Genomic DNA, 22,171 nt, shown 5'->3' with positions numbered 1-22,171 from the left:
TGGCCGGGTGCTTCTTGAGCCGTTTCCGGTTGGTCATGGTCCGGCTCAAGCCGGCGTCCGGTAGGCCGGCGCGTAGGAGAGGGAGACAGTTGGAAGGAGGAATTAGAACGAGTTTGTCCCGGGCCACCCTGGGGTCTGCTTAGAGAGGCCTACGCTGCTCACTTCCGCCGCGGCCTCGGGGCCTCCCGGAACGGCCAGGTCCAGAGGCCGCTCCGGCGAAATATCGTAAGGGCGCTTCCATGGGGTCGTTTAGGTTTCATCCTGTGCTCCCCTCTTCAAAAGCCTCCAAAGCAGCCTTCGTGATTTTTCTTCGAGAGGTAAAGAATTTTCGCCTTTAGGGTCCGTTGACTCCAGCCCCGTGTCCTCGAGTCCTCACGCACGCGGCGATTCCGGCACATACCGGTGAGGAGTGGGGGAAAGGGCCTCCGTTTCCTTTTCTATGCAAAAAAAGAAGTTTCGTCTGAGAATTTGGCGTTATCTTTGCGCGTTCTTTATTCTTGGCGCATTACATTCAGGTAGAAATGTACTTTCATGGATGTCTATGGGGTGCGTTTTTTGTATAGAAATGTAAGTTTATATAGGCCACAGCTCTTTCTACAAAAGAGAAGCAAGGATGCCCCCTTATCTCTTCATCTGAACTTCCTAAACCTGTACCTCCCCACAAAACTTCAAAACATGGGATTCCAAGAAAAACGGATGGAGGATTTTTTGCCCTGTATCTAGGATAATTGGACTTATGATTAACAGGATGTTTGGTGTAAGTACTGTTTCCCCACATTTTTCGTTTGAAAAGTCGTAAACCTAAATAAAATGTGAAGCTTCGGTACAATTAATGTCCGTTGAAGTAGAGTCACCCATTTTGGACATTTTGCATGTTTGCTCTCTTTCTCTAGATAAATACATTTTTTTGGTGAGCTATTCGAGGGAGTAAGCTGAAAATAAATTGCAGCCATGTATTAATACTTGACCTTTAAATACTTGGTAATGCATCTCCTAAAGATAAGGACATTGTGCTAATTAAACCACAGTACTATTATTTACCCCAAGAAAATTTAAAGTAATAGTGTCACCTTCTATCTACTCTGTGAAAACTAAAATCATCCACATTGTTCTGAAATACACTTCTGAGTGTCTTTGGATCTGAGATGCAATCAGGGTTTATATACGGCAATTTTTTTGTGTCTTTTAGTCTCCTTTAACCTAGAGCGTTGGCTGTTATTTCTCGATTATATTGATTTTTTGAAAAGTAACACGTTTTAAAAAGTCACACGTTTTGAAGTTTTTTAAAGTTGAGATATAATTGACATATATTAGTTGCAAGTGTACAACATAATGATTCAATGTTTGTATATCTATTCCGAATTAAGTCTAGTTAACATCCATCGCCATCCATAGTTACAGATTTGTGTGTGTGTGTGTGATGAGAACTTTGAAGAGCTACTCTCTAAGCAACTTTCAAATATACAATACAATATCATTACCCATAGTCACCATATTGTATATTGCATGTACTCAGGGCTTATTTATTTTATAACTAGAAGTCAGTACCTTTTGACCACCTTTACCCATTTATCCCATCCCACTCTCACCTCCTCTGGCAACCGTAGATCTGTCTATCCATGCATTCTAGTTTGTTTTTTTAAGGTTCTACATATAAGTGAGGTCATATGATCATATGGTATTTGTCTTTCTCTGTCTGACTTCATTTAGCATAGCGACCTCAAGGTCCATCCATGTTGTTGCAAACAGCAAGATTTCCTTCTTTTTTTATCCCATTGTGTGTGTGTGTGTTGGGTATGTATATGTGTGTGTGTGCATGCAAACACACTATGTTTTCTTTCTTTATTCATAGATTGACACTTAGGTTGCTTCCATGTCTTGGCTATTGTAAATAACATTGCATTGAACATGGAGGTACATATATTTTTTGAGTTAGTGTCTTGTTTCCTTCACATAAATACCCAGAAGTGAAATTGCTGTATCATATCATAGTTCTATTTTTATTTTTTCAGGAACCTCCATACTGTTTTCCCTAGTGGCAGCCCCAATTTACATTCCAACCAGCAGTGCACAAGGGTTCCCTTTTCTCCACATCCTCACGAACACTTGTTATTTGTTGTCTTTTTGATAATAACCATTCTGAGAGATGTGTTGTCTCGTTGCATTGATTTGCATTTCCCTTAATAGTAACGTTGAGCACCTTTTCACATACCTTTTGGCCATCTATGTCTCGTCTTTGAAAAAACATCTATTCAGATCCTCTGCCATTTTTAAATTGCATTATTTGTTTTTTCCTGTTGAGTTGTATGAGTTCATATATTTTGGATATTAACCCCTTAGCAGATACATGATTTGCAAAAATTTTCTCCCATTCTGTAGATTATCTTTTCATTTTGTTGATGGTTTCCTTTGCCGTGCAGTAAGTTTTTTACTTTCACATAGTCCCACTTGTTTATTTTTGCTTTTGGTGCCTTTGTTTTTGCTTTTGCTATTTTTGCTTTTGTTATCAAATACAAAAAACCATCTCCAAGACCAATGCCAACGGGCTTACTGCTTATGTTCTGTTCTAGGAGTTTTATGGTTTTAGGTCTTACATTCAAGTTTTTAATCCATTTTGAGTTAATTTTTGTGTATGGTGTAAGAGAGTAGTCCAGTTTCATTCTTTTGCATGTGGCTGTCCAGTTTTCCCAACATTACATGTTGAAGAGACCGTCCCTTTTCCATCATATATTCTTGGCTTTTTTGTCATAAATTAATTGTATTTGTGTGGTTTTGAATTTCTGGACTCTGTGTTCTGTTCCATTGATCTCTGTGTCTGTTTCTGTGCCAGTGCCATACTGTTTTGATTACTATAGCTTTGTAATACAGTTTAAATTGGGCAGCATGATGCCTTAGCTTTGTTCTTTTTTCTCAAGATCACTTTGGCTATTCAGAGCCTTTTGTGGTTCCATACACATTTTAGGATTGTGTGTTCTATTTCTGTGAAAAACGCCATTGGAGTTTTGGTAAGAATTGCATTGAATCTTTATATTGCTTTGGTACAGGGGACATTTTAACAAAAATTCTTCCAATCCATGAGCCACAGAATATCTTTGCTTTTATTTCTGTCTTCTCCATTTCTTTCGTCTACGTCTCATACCTTTCAGTGTACAGGTCTTTCACGTCCTTGGTTAAATTTATTCCTAGGTATTTTACTCTTTCTGATGCAATTGTAAATGGGATTGTTTTCTTAATTTCTCTTTCTAGTAGTTTGTTACTAGTGTATAGAAACCCAATTGATATTTTTTATAAGTTCTTGCTTCGTTTATTAGCATAATTTCTTGTTTTTTTCAATTTAATTTAGTTTTTAATTTATATTGGAGTCTAGTTGATTTACAATGTTGTGTTAGTTTCAGGTGTACAGCAAAGTGAATCAGTTATACATATACATATATCCCCTCTTCTTTTAGATTCTTTTCTCATATAAGTTATTACCTATTCAGTAGAGTTCCCTGTGCTCTACAGTAGGTCCTTGTTGATTATCTATTTTATATATAGTACTGTGTATATGTTGATCCCAAACTCCTAATTTATCCCCCTGCCACGCAGTTGATTTTTGTATATTGATTTCGCATACTACAACTTTACTGAATTCATTTATTAGTTCTAACAGATTTTGGTGGAGCCTTTTGGGTTTTCTATATATAATATCATGTCATCTGCAAAGAGTGACACTTTTACTTCTTCCTTTCTAATTTAGATGCCTTTTCTTTCTTTTTCTTGCCTAATCGCTCTGGCTGGACTTCCAATGCTATGTTGAATAAAAGTGGTGAGAATGAGTATCCCTGTCTTTTTCCTGACTTTAGAGGAGAAGCTTTCAGCTTTTCACTGTTGAATATGATGTTAGCTGTGGACTTGTGATATATGTCCTTATTATGGAGCAGCATTCCCTCCGTACCTGCTTTGTTGAGTTTTTAATCATGAATGGATATTAAATTTTGTCAAATGCTTTTTTCTGCCTCTGTTGAGATTATGATATGATTTTTGTCCCTTTTTTAACTTTTCTTTTTAACTTTTTAATTTTTTTTTTTTGGTTGTACCAGGTCTTTGTTGCAGCAGGCAGGCTCCTTAGTTGCAGCACATGTGCTCCTTAGTTGCTGCACGTGTGCTTCTTAGTTGCGGCTCACTGGCTCCTTAGTTGTGGCATGTGTGCTCCTTAGTTGTGGCCGGCGGGCTCCTTAGTTGTGGCATGTGAACTCTTAGTTGCGGCATGCATGTGAGATCTAGTTCCCCGACCAGGGATCGAACCCATGTCCCCTGCATTGGAAGGCGGATTCTTAACCACTGCGCCACCAGGGAAGTCCCCAATTTTTGTCCTTCATTCTGTTAATGTGTATCATATTGATTGATTTGCAGATATGGAACCATCCCACATCTCTGGATATATCCCACTTCATCATGGTGTATGATCCTCTTAATGTATTATTGATTTGGGTTTGCTAATATTTTGTTGAGGATTTTTGAATCTGTGTTCTTCAGGGATAGTGGCCTGTAATTTTCTTTTCTTGTAGTGTTCTTGTCTGGTTATAGTATAAGGATAACACTGGTCTTATATTTGGAAGTACTCCCTCCTTCCTGTTTTTTTGGAAGATTTTGAGAAGGATTGATATTCATTCCTCTTTAAATGTTTGATGGAATTCACCAGTGAAGCCTTATGATCCTGGACTTTGGTTTGTTGGGAGGTGTTTTACTACTGATTAATCTCCTTACATGCAATCAGTCTGTTCAGATTTTCTGTCTCTTCCTGATTCACTCTTGGTAGGTTGTATGTTTCTAGGAATTTATCCATTTCTTAGGTTGTCCAGTTTTTTGGTGTACAGTTGTTCATAGCAATCTCTTATGATCCTTTGTATTTCTGTGGTATCAGTTGTAGTATCTTTTTCATATTTAATTTTGAGTCCTCTTTCTTTTTCTTGGTGAGTTAGCTAAAGGTTTGTCTTATTTTGTTTATCTTTTCAAACCTCTCAGTTTTATTGGTGTTTTCTATTTTATTTTTATTCTCTATTTCTTTGAGTTCCATTCTGATCTTTATTATTTCCTTCCTTCTACTACCTTTGGGCTTTGTTTGTCCTTCCTTTTCTACTTTCTTGATGTGTAAAGTTAGCTTGTTTATTTGAACATATTGATATTTCTGATTTTATTTTCATGGTGTGTTTAAATGTTTATTCTGTTTCTTGTATTTCTATCAACTGGTAATTGGATCCAGAACAACAGCTAGCACACACTTTGTCTGAAAAGGGACAGGGGACTTTCCCGGTGGTCCAGTGGTTAAGACTTGCACTTCCAATGCAAGGGGCACAGGTTCGATCCCTGGTGGGGGAACTAAGATCCCACATGCTGCAGGGCGTGACCAAAAAACAAAAAAAGAAAAGAAAAGGGACAGATAGGAAGTACTTTATGCTTTCCAGGCCACAAGGTCTCGAATTAGTCCATTCTACTTTTGTTGTGGGGAAGTAGCCATAGATCTCAGTAAACAAGTGTATATGGCTGTTTCTCCATAAAACTTTATTCACAAAAAAAGGCCTGTGAGTCATAGTTTGTCACTTACTTTTTGGTCTGCAGGCTTCAAAAGATCATTTACAAAATATATCATAGATGATGTTGTATATCTTAAGTTGTATTTCATCAGGAAGACCTAGATTTATATCATTCTTCTGTTAGTGATGCTACATTTGATTACTTAAGGTAATGATCACCAGAGACCTGTATTTTATTTTATTTTATTTTATTTTTAAAATTTATTTATTTATTTATTTATTTATTTATTTATTTATGGCTGCGTTGGGTCTTCGTTTCTGTGCGAGGGCTTTCTCTAGTTGCGGCAAGCGGGGGCCACTCCTCATCGCCGTGCGCACGCCTCTCACTATCGCGGCCTCTCTTGTTGCGGAGCACAGGCTCCAGACGCGCAGGCTCAGTAGTTGTGGCTCATGGGCCCACTTGCTCCGCGGCATGTGGGATCTTCCCAGACCAGGGCTCGAACTCGTGTCCCCTGCATTGGCAGGCAGACTCTCAACCACTGCGCCACCAGGGAAGCCCGAGACCTGTATTTTAAAGGTAAACTACTTTTCTTCTTGAATAAGAAAGTAATATGTAGGGTAATATTTTGACACTCAGAATATCTTGTTTTCTAAGAACCTTTACCAATTATTCTGGCATCTGTGATTTAGCACTACTAACAGTGATCCTCTGTGTATGTTGTTTCACGTTTGTAGAGGTGTATCTTCAGGACTAGATTTTAAGGTTGGGTTTCTAGGTCAAAGGGCCAAAACACGGTTAATTTTTCTGGGTATATAAGTCCCTTCCATAAATCTTGTGCCATTTGGTAGTTTCCAAATCAACATTAAAATAGGATTAAAATTATTCTGGAGAAACATAAGGAACACATTTTAGTTTTGACTTCAAGGCACTTGTTTTCAAAAATGATATCCAGGGAATTCCATGGTGGTCCAGCGGTTAGGACTCCATGCTTCCACTGCTGGGGGCCTGGGTTCAATCCCTGGTCAAGGAAACCAAGATCCCACAAGCTGCGAGATGAGGGGGAAAAAAAAAAAGTCGATATCCAGTCCACTTTCTTCCTAAGAGTACTCAAATACGTTTTCAGAAGTACAGTGTTTTGATTTGTATTGTGCACAGACATTTTATATGATTCCTATTTCATTTTGTGTTGTAGTTTTTTGTTTGTTTTACTTCAATTTGTGCATATCTATGCTGTAACATTTGTGTGGGGATTGGCAATTCTGACAGTCCACCTAATGAGCTAGGCTGTCTTCGAGAAATAAGGAAACAATGGAGATCAAAATAAGGATAGTATTGCTTCTATGGGGTTTACAGTTTATTTAGGAAGACATTTTAAGTGATTGTTGGCAAGTTTGTTATCTGGACATAATAATGGCTTAATATGAGGGGAGAAGATATATTGGGAGGTGTTGATATTTAAGTTGAGAATGAAAGCATGGATATGACTTAGCTAATCAGGTTGTTTAGCTAAGGTGAGGAGGTGTAGAATGAATGAGAACATTTCAGATGAAGGAACTTCATGAGCAAAATTCCAGAGAAGTTGCGAATTCAGTGTATTTCCTAAGGTGAAGAAAGTGGGTTGTCTGAAGCAGAGCAGAACCAGAGAGTGTTGGGAGGTATATTGGAGAGTGGGGGACAGGGCCAAGGTAATTACTTACTCTGAATTATATTCTAAGGCCATGGGAAACTTAGGAAATATTTTAATCAAAGGAGTAATTTGAATCTACTTACAACTCCTAGTTTGAGAATGGTCTTCAGAAAGTGTGAGAGTGAATGCATGGAGTCAACCTAGAAGCTTATGATAAATAAGCTTTAAAACACGATGGTGGTAAATTACAATTGGATTATTATTATGGAAAAGGAAATAAATGAAATGATTTGAGAGTTTTATAGAAGGTAAAATTGAGAGAATTTTACTTGATGAAGTTATTCCTTCATCTGTTGATTTACTAGAGGATATATTATAGTCAGTGCTTGAATGATTAAGACATAGTGAAGAAAACTGAATTCGTCACATTTGTTCACAGACTTCCAGATATAGTTTCCTAAAGACTAAATGGTAATGTTAACCTCTAACACCTTATGTATAAAATTAAAATGGGGAAGAGCTAGAAATGAATCGTTAGTTTATATAAATAAACATATGTATTAAATAAATGCATGCATATAATAAGCAAAGAGAAAATGTGCAAAACTACTACGGTTCTTGTTTCTCTAATTGGTCTTGAGGTTGTGGTTGACATCCATGGGTTACTTCTTCAACAATCAGTTTCACATTTCCCTTGCCCTCAATGAGACCCTCACCTGGTCTGGGTTATGTACCTGGTGGAGTGACCCAAATGTTCATTCCCAGGCACACAACTGTAGTGTTAGTTGGGTCATCCATGGAAAAGGGAAGTCCATATTGTTGAGCCCACAGATAGGCTTCATCCCCATTAGCATGGCCATTTGGTTCATGGACCCATTGAGGAAACACTGTTTTGGCTGGGAAAAGTAATTGACATCTATGGACTGCATCATTTTGTCCACCTGATTATTAAGAGTCTTATTTATAGTGGATTGCTCTTGGTGGACATTCATATAGGGCACAAATAACTTTACAGTCTATGTGCATTCAGAGACATCCTTTCATATACCTTTTCCCAGACTACTTTTCTTGTCATCAACCTTCCAATCTTGTTCCATTCACATCTTTGACTCTACAGTCAAATGATTGACAACTGTTTGTGAATCAATGTGTATCCATACATATGGCTGTTTTTCACTCCAGACCTAGCAACAGCCAAATATACTGCTTGAATTTCTGCCACTGGGAAGATTTTTAATTACTACTGCCTTTCAGGGTCATCCCTTCAGTAAGGATATAGAGCTTCAGCTCTAAACTTCCAGGTGTAACTAGCTTACTATGCAGACCCATCTATAAACCAGGTTTTGTCTCAGCCAGCTGGGTGTAAGGAATACCACAGGAAGCCATAGACATGGACTGAGGAAGAGGAGGTAGTGCAACTGTACTCAGGTGTTGAAAGAGCCTTGGCAGCCTATCATACAATTTACTTGCACTCACTGGAACTGCCTGAGCTTAATGCCTTAGGAACTCCTAGGAGTTTACATGTTCACCAAACTCTTTTGATACACATTTGCAGAGTTGGGCTTATTTTGTATGTAAGCTGTTTTCTCCTACCTTATGTGGCATACTGTCTTGTCCCCTTGGATTTTGCACTAGTTGTGTGTCCAGAGGCAATGGCAGGTAATTGTGGTAGGTCTCAAGAATGAGCATTCCTTCCAAGGCATCTGCTGTAAGTGAGATTATCACACATTTGTCAAGCAGAGGAAGGCTAGTATCTTCAGAAACCTAAGAGCAAGCTACTTCCCTGATAAGGGAGGCTCAGAGTGTCTTGGGGGTTCAATATTGTGTCATCAGGGTCCCCGTAGATGTCCCCATTTCAAGTTTCCTGTCTCATTCTTCCCTGATCAGTGCCTCATTTTCACATGAAAAAGTACGTGAGACTGACTTTTAAGTATGGTTGAATACTTGAACTCTGCATTTGATTTTTAGCAATATCTTTCCCATGTGACCACATGAAATGAGTTTTTAACCTGTCATGGAATCTCTGGTTTCAGACTTTGACTTGAGATAGCAGATCTGAGCTTGTCATTGTCTGGGCAACTACACTCAAAAGAATCCATCTCTTACCACAACCATTATAATCACCGTTATTGTTGTACCGTTAAGTGTAGCATTCACCTAGTCTCCCAAGGCAAGAGCTGTACCATAATCATCATAGGTGATAGCTTGACAGTTGTAATTCTGTGAATGTCTTTCCCATTGGCAAGGCTTTTAGCTCTATGCTTGAGTCCAAAGGTTTGACCAAACATATCCCAAAATGTCATCTTTACTACTTTGTCTCCAGGGATCACCTATCTTCACTATTGTGTATAAGTCTGCATGAAATGAAGAGACAGAAATCATACTTTGATTTAAACAGGAAAAGTATAGTATAAAGTTGTAAAGAGAATTCTGTCATATATCCTAGAGTTCATGGAGAGTACCTAAGGAAAGCCAAACTTATAGTGGGGCCCTCTCCCCAAGATTGATTTCAGACCTTGTTAGAGAAGGTATCATGGCAACCCATTGAATGTGAGGAAATTTGCTAGGTTGCCAGGGCCAGAACTAGTTAACAGTCACTGGGCAAGGAGGAAGCTCCCCTCTGGAATGCAGGCAAGCCATGACTGGTATATAGATGTGGAGAGGGAATTGGGGTGCCACTGCCAGTGCAGGACCTAGAGTACTAAGTGTCCATATAAGGAGGCTGTGGGAAACAAGTGACAGGTGTGCAGATAAGCCGACGCTGGTGTGAGTGCTTGAAAGAAGATGGTGTTCCTCCCACCCTTACATTCTTAGAGTAATCAAATATATTTCTGAAAACAGATATATGTTGTGTTATGAACAGTTATTTAGGTATAATCTAGGTGTACTTGAAGAGTGATGTGAAGGAGCTCCACTCTGTCAGTCACCAGTCAGTGGGTGCCTTTGGTGTGCCAGACACCGTGCCACTCTTTGTATTGGCAGACACTGGCATCCAAAACAGATACAGTGCTACCAATGATATGCCAGAAAAAGAAACTCTCCCCAAAAAAGCTGATCCTAATGTCAGACAACGTTGTCAAGAAGCATTACTACAGATACAGAGATCATGATAAACAAATCTGTTTCTCCAAAAATATAAAAAATCAAATGTGTATCCACTCAATAATATTGTTGCAAATATATAAAGCATTACTTGAAAGAAGTGGAAGAAGAAATAAACAATTTCAAAATTCTAGTGGGAGATTTTAATGTATTTTGCCCATAGTTTGACTAAACAGTACACGAAAAATCAGTTAGGACCTACATTTGAAAATGTTGTATTAACTGCCTAATATACATATATAGCATAATGTATCTAGTAACAATGAAGTCAGAAAGTGCTTGTCTGAGCGCAAGAAGTAAGGAATGGATGGAAAGGGACAAGAAGGCTTTCCAGGGAAATAAATATGTTCTGTTTCTTGTTTAGGCTGGTGATTATACAAGTATATGCAATTATCAAAATTCATCCATTAAATACTTAAGATCTGTGTATTTGATTAGACATTAATTATATCCAACTACAAAATAAACAGAAAAATAAAACATTTTAGCAGGTACCGCCTCACTAAACTTACTCAGCCTAAGGACTCCTGGTTTGAGACCCCTAGTAGTAAGTACAGTTACAAGGGAATCTAGACACATGATTTTTTTTGACCTCATGTATGTATGGGTTTTAGTCTTCTCTACTGAAGAATAAGGACTGTGGGGACAGTGAGGATGAATATGGTTCATAGGTTCATAGGTAATAAACTGTGGAACTTTCATTGTCATCATTCGTATACCGTTTTGTAGACCAGCATTTGGCCTGGTGGTCTGTGTTTGATATATTAAAGGTTATTGATATTTAACAAAAAGAAGTTAACTTTTAAATACAGAATGTTAAAAGACAAGAAACATGAAGAAAGTCTGTGGAAGAAGTAAATAAACATAAAAGCAAATTTTTCAGTTCCATAAAAAAGGAACTGAAAAATAATATGAAAAGGTGGTTGTCTGAAAAGATTCATAAAATAGACAAATGTTGGGCTAAGTATGACAGGGCCTTGCTCCTTGTCCAAGGCAAGGAGAGAGTACAGACCTGTTTGATTTGAGTGTTTCCAAACGGAGACCCATGGAGGCTTCCCAGTACGTTTATGTATTCTGAATTCTTTTGTAAAAAGTTTGATAAATTTTTTTCTAATCTTTTTGGACCAAGTGTGGAAGACCTAATGATTTCCCCTTTCTTTCTTTATCTGGCCCAGGAACTAACAGACTATATGTGGGGTGTGTGTGTGTGTGCGTGTGTGTGTAGGATACCCTTTATTTTTTTAACCTGCTTGATTGTTTTCCCATGTTACTAATGAATTGATATATCAATTATTAGTTTATTGTCTATCTTCCCTAATAAGAATGGTGGATATTTAATGCCTAGAATATTTTCTGTATATGTTACTGCTCTCAACTGATTGCCTAGCACAAAGTCACTGAAAGAAAGGAATAATCCAGTGATAAGAACTAAAGGAGGCCTAGAGCTTCAATCATCTCCAACATCCATCAAGAGAAGCTCAAGGATGTTGACCGAATAGAATGTTTTATTTTTTCCCTTCGTAAGCCCAGCAGGAGCCTACACCAGTGCTTTTCCAATATAAATATAATGTATAGATCACGTATATAATGAAAATATTTTCAGTACCCACAATAAACAAAAATGAAGATTATTTATATGAACATATTTTATTTTATCCCATATATATTAAAATATTACTTAAACATTTAGTCAATTTAAAAATTGAGATATTTTACATTTTTTTCATTTGAAGGGTTTAAAATTTACTGGACACTAAATTTTTATCATATATACTTAATTTCTGCTTAAAGCATACATAATTTACAGTTGAAAGAGTAGATTCCAATATTCAAGTTGTTCCAAACATATAGGTAAGCTGTAAGCTCCTAATGAGATATCTGGTACATAATGTCCTCAATGAATCATAATTGATGTTACTGATATTTTTGTTGTAGAGCATACTCTTTTAGTAACTATGTTATCTACATAGAAAGAGCTAATTTATGATGTTGTGTGTGAGATAACTAATATTTGTTGATTAATGATATGAAGCAGGACTCCAGGTAACCCGATCTCCAGGGAGATGGAGATGTCCCTGTCCATTTGTATTCATAAGCTGCTTGACATGATCTTGACATCAAAGAAAGGAATTTTCAGGCAAATTTCACCATCATTGCAACATGACAGCTATATGTCCCATGAGAAGTCCTTGTTAATGTCCTTTTTCAGAGACTCGACTTTAGGATCTGCCAGTCCTTTGGTCTGGGCCTGAGCAGTCATGCTTCTGGTTCATCTAGGAATTGCTGAAGGGAGCCAGATAATGCTGTTCTCTAACTTGGCTTTCTGGTATACGCATTTAGGTAGAGTTGCTGCATAATCTTATTTGTGTATTTTATTGCCTTGACAAATGAAGAGTCACATTACTCAGGTCTTAAAGTTCCTTCCCTGTAAAATGAACCCATTACTCTTTTCTTGATGGGCAGCATGGCTCACCATCCCCTTTTCTGGCTCCAGGTGAGACAGGACTACTCTGGCATTTCACAGCAGTGATGTGTATATATGTGAGATTTCTTGAGTGTGCAAGGATAATTGGGAATTTCAAGCTAGAGTTGAATGACTTCCAGGCAGTGACTGTGGGAATTATGATCATCTCTGGGTACTCATGCCTTCTTTCTTTTCTCCTAGGTGTTCTAAGGACCCTTTCAGCTTCCTGAGGAAAAGATAGAGGCAGAAAGGATAATGGCTGAGTGTTTGAGAAGTTGTTCTCGGGTAAGAAGAAAGTCTCTCCTTCTAAAAAATGAGCTACTGTATCCACCAGATGGACACATTCTGTCTTGGTAGACCTGTGTCCAGAGCTTCTTAAAGAAATAAAGCCACTGCAGGACTCAGTCCCTGATGAATTCCCTCCCTAAGTGGAGGCTCATACTGGTGACACATTACCCTGAATAATCTCAGTATTTCAGTAATGACCTCCTAATCTTGCCTCTCATGATGGTGACTGCATATTTTTTGTTTTGCTTGGTGCTCTTACACAGTAAGGAAGATGACTGTGCATTTCTCAAAGAATGTATTCATTCATCAGCGTTTACAAGTGCTTCCAGTTGGCTTAGGACTATGCTACAGGAGAGAAACAAAACACTTTAAGGCTCATTCTATTGAGATAAGTTCATGTATTACACGTTCCATTAGAGCTGTAGCTGAAGGATATCAATCATGAGTGAGTGTAGATAGAAGAGAACCTAGGACCAGTGTGTCCTGGGGGAGATGATGAGAGACCTTGAATCATGGGTCACCCATCTCCAGTCCTTACCATTGGTGGAGGGCTTACTTTACTGAAGCTAGTATGTGTGTGATGGTTTAGGACTCAGTGACCTTTGCTGATGTAGCTGTGGACTTCACCCAGGAAGAGTGGACTTTACTGGACCCCTTTCAGAGAAACCTATACAGAGATGTGATGCTGGAGAACTACAAGAACCTGACCACAGCAAGTAAGGCTGCCATCATTCCTGTAGCCTCTTAGGGAACAGATATATGTGATGCACTTACTGTGTTGCAGCATGGGTGATGTTACATATGAATATAATGGAAACTAACAGACACTGTTCTTCACGTGAATGGGTTTTAATTCGGTTGGCATCTAAAAATGTGCTTCTAGGACTAGCATTATCACCATCGCTCTTAGAAATGTGCATTCTCAGACTCCACCTTTCACCTACTGAATGAAACTGCGGCATTGGGACCCAGTCATCTGTGTTGTGACAGACACTGGACTTGGTTCTCATGGACACCAAAGTTTGACACTCATTGGTATATTGGTTTCTCCATGTGAATGAACATCTTTTTTTGCACTTACTTTGTTTCCTGTATCAAAAAAAGTCTTAAGCTTTGTAATTGTTTATATCAATCTGAATGTGGGCTTCAGGGACCAGAGAGAAACAGTCTTTGTGGAGAACAGAAGGAGGTGAATTTCCTGTTTTATCTTTTCTGAAATAGTTTTACCACAGTTTTAGACATATAGGAGCTGATTCAATGGACAGTTTCTTCTATTTTTCTGGAGCTTCTTTCATTAATTTATCTTTCCTCATAAACAGGGTATCAATCATTGAAACCCACTCTGATCTCTTGGTTGGAACAAGATGATTTGAGGACAGTGGAAAGAAGAGGAGTCCTCCAAGGTGAGTGATTCCTGATCAATGAAAATTTCAGTGTCTTTGGAATAATGATGAGGAAACTTGTTAAGATGTGCTTTCTCACAGAAGGCTGAGGTCACTGGTCTCTGATGTTTCAGGATATATTCAAGTTGTCATACGTACATACTTCACATTTACTCACAATTTCTTATGAGCTCATAAAATGGCTTGTTCTTTTATTTTTAATATAATTTTATTGGAGTATAGTTGATTTACAATGTTATGTTAGTTTCAGGTGTACAGCAAACTGATTCAGTTTATATATATATATTCTTTTTCAGATTCTTTTCTCATATAGGTTATTACAGAATACTTAGTAGAGTTCCCTGTGCTATACATTAGGTCGCTGTTATCTATCTTATATATAGTAGTGTGTGTATGTTAATCCCAAGCTCCCGATTTATCCCTCCCTCCCACATTTCCCCTTTGGTAACCATAAGTTTGTTTTTGATATCTTTAAGTCTGTTTCTGTTTTGTAAATGAGTTCATTTGTATCATTTTTTTAAATTAGATTCCACATATGAGTGATATCATATGATATTTGTCTTTCTCTGTCTGACTTACTTCACTTAATATGATAATCTCTGGGTCCATCCATGTAACTGCAAATGACATTATTTCATTCTTTTTTACAGCTGAGTAATATGCTATTGTACATATGTACCACATCTTCTTTATCCAAAATGGCTTGTTCTGTTTCTTTTTTTAACTTTATCATTTTGATGTAGGCTATTTTTCCAAACATTCCTCTTTTCCTTCACTGATAATATTCAGGTTTTTTTCCGCATCATATTTAATTTTCATAGAATTGTTTTTAATCAGGTACTGAATTTTGACTCTGCATTCCTATCATTGTTAAATATTTGGCATAGCCAAACTCCTCAAATCTAGTATGTATGTATTGATATTTTTAACATCTTTAATTTGGAAGCCAATACAAACGAGTATTATTATTTTTAACTCCTTCAGCCTCCTGTTTCTTTCTACAAACTCTTATATTTGTTATTCTTTTTTTATGGGAAATGCAACTTAAAACGAAAGGCTCAGCAATTCAGCAGGATAATCTTGGGGGAGAAACATCTGTTGAGATGGAAACAGTAACATTGGTAAGTTTAAAACATCATATTTCTCTTTTTCCACATTCAGAAAAGAAAGGGAATTTCATTTATAGCATGAGCACAAGTGATAGATGTTTGCAATAGGTGGCAGTCACCCAGGGGAGAGCAATGTCTATGGTGAGATACTCTGAATAGGATGAATTTGGGGATATCCTAAACCTAGCTTGATACTTATTGCTTCAGAGTTCCCATAAGTCCTCATTTCCACATATGTAACAGGACACTTGAGATTTTACAACAATCCATGAAGCTGTACAGGATTATTTGAAGGTTGGAGTAGATGGAACATCATTCTGGCAGAAGGATTCCATCATTCAACTTGAAATAAATCAACAGGGCAGAGGTGTATGAATGTAGTAGAAGTGGTCATCTTCATTGTTGTAATGATGTTTCAAGTTTGAGATGAGTAGGATCAATTAATGAGTCTGAGCAATCTTTGCATCATCATTCATCTATCCATCCACAGGCAAGAATCCACAATGGATGGAAACTCTGTAATTGTGAGCAATATAGGAAAGACTTCAGTGAACACTTGAGCTTTAGGACAGGCAGGAGAACTCAAAATGGAGGCAACACTTACGAGCATAATGAATATGGAAAAGGCTTCCTTACTCTGCAGAAGAAAACCTCTACGGTTGCGAAGCATTTTATGTTTAATCACTGTGGGAAAGCCATCATCCTGACTCCAAATATTGTGAACGGGAAAACCAGTGTGGGAGAGAAAGCCTTGGAATGCAGTGATGGTGAGGAAGCTTGTGTGAATCAGCCTTCTCTTCAGGCACAAGTAGTAACTCAGAATGGGGAAAAACGCTGTGAACAGAAGGAACATGGGAGAGCTTCTGTTCACTCCACAAGGCGTGGTATACCTCTACGAAATCACACCACAAAAAAAAGTTATGAATGTAAGGAGTGTGGGAAAGTCTACAAATATCATATATCCATTAAAATTCACATGGGAACCCACAATGGAGAGAAACCCTATAAATGTAAGGAATGTGGGAAAGCTTTTGTTATAGCTTATGAACTTAAGAGGCATATAAAATCTCATACTGGAGAAAAGTCCTTTATATGTAAGGAATGTGGGAAAGCCTTCATTAGAGCTGATCACCTTAGGAGCCATATAAAATCTCATACTGGAGAGAGGCCCTTTATATGTAAGGAATGTGGGAAAGCCTTCATTAGAGCTTATCACCTTAGGAGCCATATAAAATCTCATACTGGAGAGAGGCCCTTTATATATAAGGAAAGTGGAAAATCCTATTTTTATCCCTTATTCCTTAATGATCACATGCAAAATCATAGTGAAATAAAAGTGCATAAATGTAGGGAGTGTGGGAAAGCCTTCCTTACTTCCTATAGACTTAAAGAACATACAAAATCTCATAGTGAAGAGAGGCCTTTTCCATGTGAAAAATGTGGAAAGTTCTTTAAAAGTTCTTCATATCTTAAGATTCACAATCGAATTCACACTGGAACAAAACCATACAAATGTACGGAATGTGGTAAAGCCTTCATGAGGCCTTTTGTACTTACTGAACATATGAAAACTCATGCTAGAAAGTTTTTATGTGAAGATTGTGGAAAATTTTTTGTCAGATCTCAGTTTAGGGACCATAGAAAATCTCACATTGGAGAGAGGCCCTTTCTATGTGATCAGTGTGGAAAATCCTTTAAACATTCCTTATACCTTCATCGTCACAAGACAATTCACTCTGGAATAAAACCTTACAAATGTGAGAAATGTGGGAGAGCCTTCACTTGGAAATCAGACCTTTCTAAACATGTCCAAACTCATGGTGGAGAGAAAGAAACCTGAGGATGTAAACAATGTGAGAAATCCTTCAGTTATTTCAATTCCTCAGGAAAAACTCATCCTCTAGCAAAATCCTGTAAATGAAGAATATGTGAGAAAGACTTCAATTCTCTTAGTTCGTTTGTCTTGGAAGAAATCACTTTGTCTAACTGATGTCAGGTATGTGGGAAAGCCCTCAGTGGCCCTGATACACTTGACGTGAAAAGAGCACACTGGAGAGATGGTCTTCAAGCATAAGGAATGTGGGCAAGCCATCCATCTCACAACCCAGCCTGTTAGGACTCACAGTGAAGCCATACTATTAAGAAACATGGAAAGCACTTTACTGTTTGCTAGGGGAAATATATATTCCCTAAATATGGGAGATCTTGCAATGCAGAGGAACTCTACTGATATAAGATTTCTGGAAAACTATACATCTCTTGAGTACTTTGATGATCACTTGTGATCTCACTGTGGAGAAGAATATTAGGAATGTGAGAAATATTGTTGAGTCATCATATTTTTCCATTAGATTGTTGCTCATGCTTAATAAACATGGGGTGATTCACAGGCCAGAGAAACGGAGTGTAGTAAATATGGGAAATGCTACCCTGAGTCTGAAATCTTAGGGTTTCTGAGAAAGGATAGTGTTCCAGGTGGTCCCAAAGATCTATTTTGAACATTTGTCATTTGGCCATGACCTTTCCTGGGCAGTGATACGTCTTCCCCTCATCATCAGGCCAGGCCAGTCTAGTTGCTACATTTTCCAGGTCACAACCTGGCCAAAAGTGGGCCTACAGGATTCACACTTAATCCTCTTTGGACCCCCTGGTTTTTCCTGTTGGATGGACCTGGTCTTATATTGTGAAGACAGAAACTGCTTGACTATGTATGAGGCTCACCAAGTCCATCTACATCAAGTCCCAATGGCCAAAGTGGAGGATATAGTACATCTCTGTAAATCTTGTAAAGATGGCCTTGTCCTCTCTCACACCTGATCCTTCCAGGGTCAGGGTCAAGCATGGGATGAGTGGAGAGGAAGTGAGATTTCATCTACTAATGTGAGACACCCTGATTTCCTGAGCTTTGTGGGAGAACCAACACCCCGACACCTGTGGAGGACATTCAACCTCAGGCCTTGCAGGAAGAGGGTGAGAGCAATGATTGTTCCTTTTCACCCCTATATTCAGCTCCACACCCATGCAAAACAATCATGTCATGTGTCTGGATCAAGCAACATCTGCTGTAGGTGACATGTCCTCCCTCTGGGTTTGTCCTCCAATCCAAGTGCTTGAAAAGTGAAAAACTCATGTGACTGACTGTTCCTGATAATGTGCGCTGCTTGATGCCGTGACTGGCAGTTCCTGAAGGTGGGCTTTGGGTTCAGACACAGACAAATGACTAGTACACCTATTATTCCTCTTAAAGATGGCTTTACGGAGGTTCATCTCTCCTCAGTTACTCCCCCATCTTTGTCACCACTGGGAATTACAGAAATTGAACAGGATCTGTCAGGATTTTTTATTGGCTCAATTCTACTAGTTGTCAGTAATGTCCTCAGTACAGGTGTACCAACCGCACCATTATTGCCACCAGAACTAGCCCGTCCCTCATTTATGTGCCACCAATGAACCCAGCTACTGCATTACCAGGTCTGATGCATTTACCAGCAGGTATGCCTAACCTCTGCACCCTCCCCAGTCTTAAGCTTCCTGCACCCCACATCATGCCAGGTGTCAGTTAGCCAGAACCCAGCTTCTGCCTTCCTAGGACTTTATCTAATAATAAAAACCTCATTTCAGCCTCTGATGAAAGATTACACAGTTCTCATGCTCGAGCAGCCTTGGGTTACATCATGTATAGCCAATCAGGGTACAGCTTTTTTTTTTTTTTAAGTATTTATTTATTTATTTATTTGGTCCTGCTGGGTCTCAGTTGCAGCAGGTGGGCTCCTTAGTTGTGGCATGCAAACTCTTAGTTGTGGCATGCATCTGGGATCTAGTTCCCTGACCAGGGATTGAACCTGGGCTCCCTGCATTGTGGGCATGGAGCCTTAACCACTGCACCACCAGGGAAGTCACCAGGGTGCAGCTTCTTGATGACACTTTCTTGAGGCTAATCAAACCATTGTAATGATAATCCAAATCAAGCTTAAAACAAAGCCTGGACTGGAATTAACCTCTGAACCTTCATTTATACATATTTATATGTGGAGTAATGTGTCATGTTTGGTTCTTTTTTGTGTATGCATATTGCTATTTGGCCTATCTGTTGACCTCTTTAATTATTGGCAGTGACACTGAATTATCAGCAGGTTAGTCTTAACTCCCTTGAATACAGTGTAATGGATTACATACTAGCCCTGGATGACATTCTGATTTTCTGAAATAAGACCTATATTTCCAGCAGAATTTGTTGCAGTTGCCTGAGTCTGAGACCTCATGGGTCATGTTAGAGGTTTAAATGCAGGTTGGCCTTATTCTGCTGCTTGGATTCCTAGTGATAGTGTCATCAACAAGTGCTCACTGAGATCCATGAAGCAGATTTCGTCCCAACTCTTGTTCTTTAGTGGTTGACAAGGTGTCATTTTCATGTGAAAATTCTCCAAAAGCCAAGTTGATGTGTGAACCAGGAGCTTGCTGAAGATCCTCCTCCGTGCATCGCTCTTGCTTCTGCTGATCATGTTGTACATGTGAATACAAGGCTGTGATCCCTTTTTTTCTCAGAATTGAGAAATGCAGTGAGGAAAGTGGAAAGATGAGATCATCTCTCCCATTGAGACAACAAGCAGGCTTGGTTACTACTGCAAAGAAACTGAAATAAATTCCACAACCTCAGCATTCCTCTCCTGTAAGACAACCCAATGTAGTACAGACTCGACATGGGCCCTCTGTGTCACCCCTGAGAGACTCAGGGACAAAGGGACAAAGGGAACCAATACAAACAGGCTAACTTTCCTTGGAGGAAGGGAATAATCAAGTCACTGGTCCAACAGTTTTGGTGATGGAGATGTGGCTTCCTGGAAGAGGCAGAACAGTAGTGGCCAGGCTGGGTGGAAAGACAGAAAAGCATCTGGAATCCAGTAATGAAAGCTCTTCCCCAGACATTTGCCCATGTTTGGGGCAAGAAGAGGGAACAAGGATACCTGCTGTCCTACTTCTTACTGAGGCTCAACAGTAAGTGTATCAGTAGTTATATCAGTTTGCTTTTCCTTAATTTCTCAATCTTATACTACGCTTAATTTTTTAAAAAATTTTTAATTTATTTTTTGGCTGCATTGGGTCTTCGTTGCTGTGCTCAGGCTTCCTCTAGTTGCAGCAAGCGGGGGCTACTCTTCGTTGTTGTGCACGGGCTTTTCATTGCAGTGGCTTCTCTTGTTGCAGAGCGTGGGCCTAGGCCCACGGGCTTCAGTAGTTGCAGCATGCAGGCCCTAGACTGCGCAGGCTTCAGTAGTTGTGGCACACGGGCTCAGTAGTTGTGGCGCGAGGGCTCTAGGGCACAGGCTCAGTAGTTGTGGCGCACGGGCTTAGTTGCTCCAGGGCATGTGGGATCTTCCCGGACCAGGGATCAAACCCATGTCCCCTGCATTGGCAGGCGGATTCTTAACCACTGTACCACCAGGGAAGTCCTATGCTTAATTTTTTAATGTCACTTTATACACAGACGTTATGTGGACTTTAAAAATACCTACGTTTTTGCTATCCAATCTTAAAATCCTTTTCTTTTACTTGGAGCATTTACTGTATAATATAATAAATTACTAATAAATTTGGGTTTGTGTGTATCATCTTAGTTTTTCCATATTTATCTCATTTTCCATCTTTCTCTACATTGTTAGTGTATTTTCATGCAGATGATTTAACTGTCGATGATTGAAATTTATATGCTCCACTACCTTTCCTTTAGTTGCTACCCTGAAACCTTTTAAATTAACATCTTTCATTGAAGTCTTTTTTTTTTTTTTTTTAATTCATTGAAGTCTTAATACCTTTTCCCTTGTACAAAGTGTACTGGGACTTGTGAATACCACAATGCCCATTGTCAACTCCTCAGCAACACACTGACCCAGAGACCCAGAAATCAGTCTGTAGTCAGAAGAGCGACAAAACAGGCCCAGGTGACAAAAAGAACCAAGTCCCCCCAGGGAAGTGGCAGAGCCTCCCTTGACTCATGAGAGGTTATGTTTGACAGGGAATGGATAACCCCAGTGGGGAAGTGCTAAGTATCATCAGAAACAGTGAAATTAGTGCACTATCATGAGGTAAATTGACCACCACCATAAGGGGACACAGCTGTAGAGACTGACTGCATGATTGCCCCGCTGTGGCCAAACAGTAATGATGATGGGAATAGCTGTGACTGTTCCCCAGCTTTCCTGGGTACTTCATGTTGGCCTTTTCTATCCCAGACGACTTTGGAGCTGGCTGTCTGCCTCAGCCGCCAGTGGTGCCGTCCATTGGGTTTCCCATTGGCTTTGTCCCCTGGCCTTTCTGGGACCCTGCATTCAGTGCAGCTCTGGCCCTTTCTTCACTCTTTACCCAGACCTGCCGCTCTCACAGGCAGCTGTCTTCCTGTCTCCTTCTCTCCCTCTGACTGCCCTGTCACTTGTCACATAAAGGGTGGCTTGTGGGTCCCTGGTGATGGGGACATTATATAAGACGTTATTGCCCCTGAGCAGTATGTCTTTCCACATAACAGCAGAAAGGCATCTCTTTAGTACAGGAGCTTTGAGGCGAGGAGTGGGGAAGATTATTCATCAGAGTGAAGGGCGGAACAGGGTCAGCTTGTGTTCGTGCTCCATGAGGGGAGAAGAGATCTGCACCCTGAGCTTCTGAACCAGTT

General features: G+C 39.2%; 1 protein-coding gene and 1 pseudogene across 1 annotated transcript; both read left to right on the top strand.

Annotated features, from left to right (window-relative positions):
* Positions 1–10: 10 nt before the first annotated feature.
* Positions 11–18,456, top strand: LOC103007108 (zinc finger protein 426-like). Its single transcript, XM_028163230.2, has 6 exons — positions 11–402; positions 12,912–12,995; positions 13,588–13,714; positions 14,318–14,401; positions 15,458–15,522; positions 16,001–18,456. Exons 2-6 carry the CDS (start codon positions 12,966–12,968, stop codon positions 17,348–17,350), a joined length of 1,656 nt encoding a protein of 551 aa, XP_028019031.2. The 5' UTR covers positions 11–402; positions 12,912–12,965; the 3' UTR covers positions 17,351–18,456.
* The window catches only part of LOC103006825 (olfactory receptor 7D4-like), a 74,701-nt pseudogene continuing 66,898 nt past the window's right edge, over positions 14,369–22,171 (top strand).

Source organism: Balaenoptera acutorostrata, chromosome 2 (assembly GCF_949987535.1).
Source record: "Balaenoptera acutorostrata chromosome 2, mBalAcu1.1, whole genome shotgun sequence".
Lineage (NCBI taxonomy): Eukaryota > Metazoa > Chordata > Mammalia > Artiodactyla > Balaenopteridae > Balaenoptera > Balaenoptera acutorostrata.
This window is presented reverse-complemented; position numbering and strand designations above follow the sequence as displayed.

Coding starts and splice junctions, on each gene's coding strand:
- LOC103007108 (XM_028163230.2), top strand. CDS start 12,966: ATGGCTGAGTGTTTGAGAAGTTGTTCTCGG. Junction 13,715..14,317: donor CAAGAACCTGACCACAGCAA/GTAAGGCTGCCA, acceptor CCTCATAAACAG/GGTATCAATCATTGAAACCC. Junction 14,402..15,457: donor AAGAAGAGGAGTCCTCCAAG/GTGAGTGATTCC, acceptor TTAAAACGAAAG/GCTCAGCAATTCAGCAGGAT.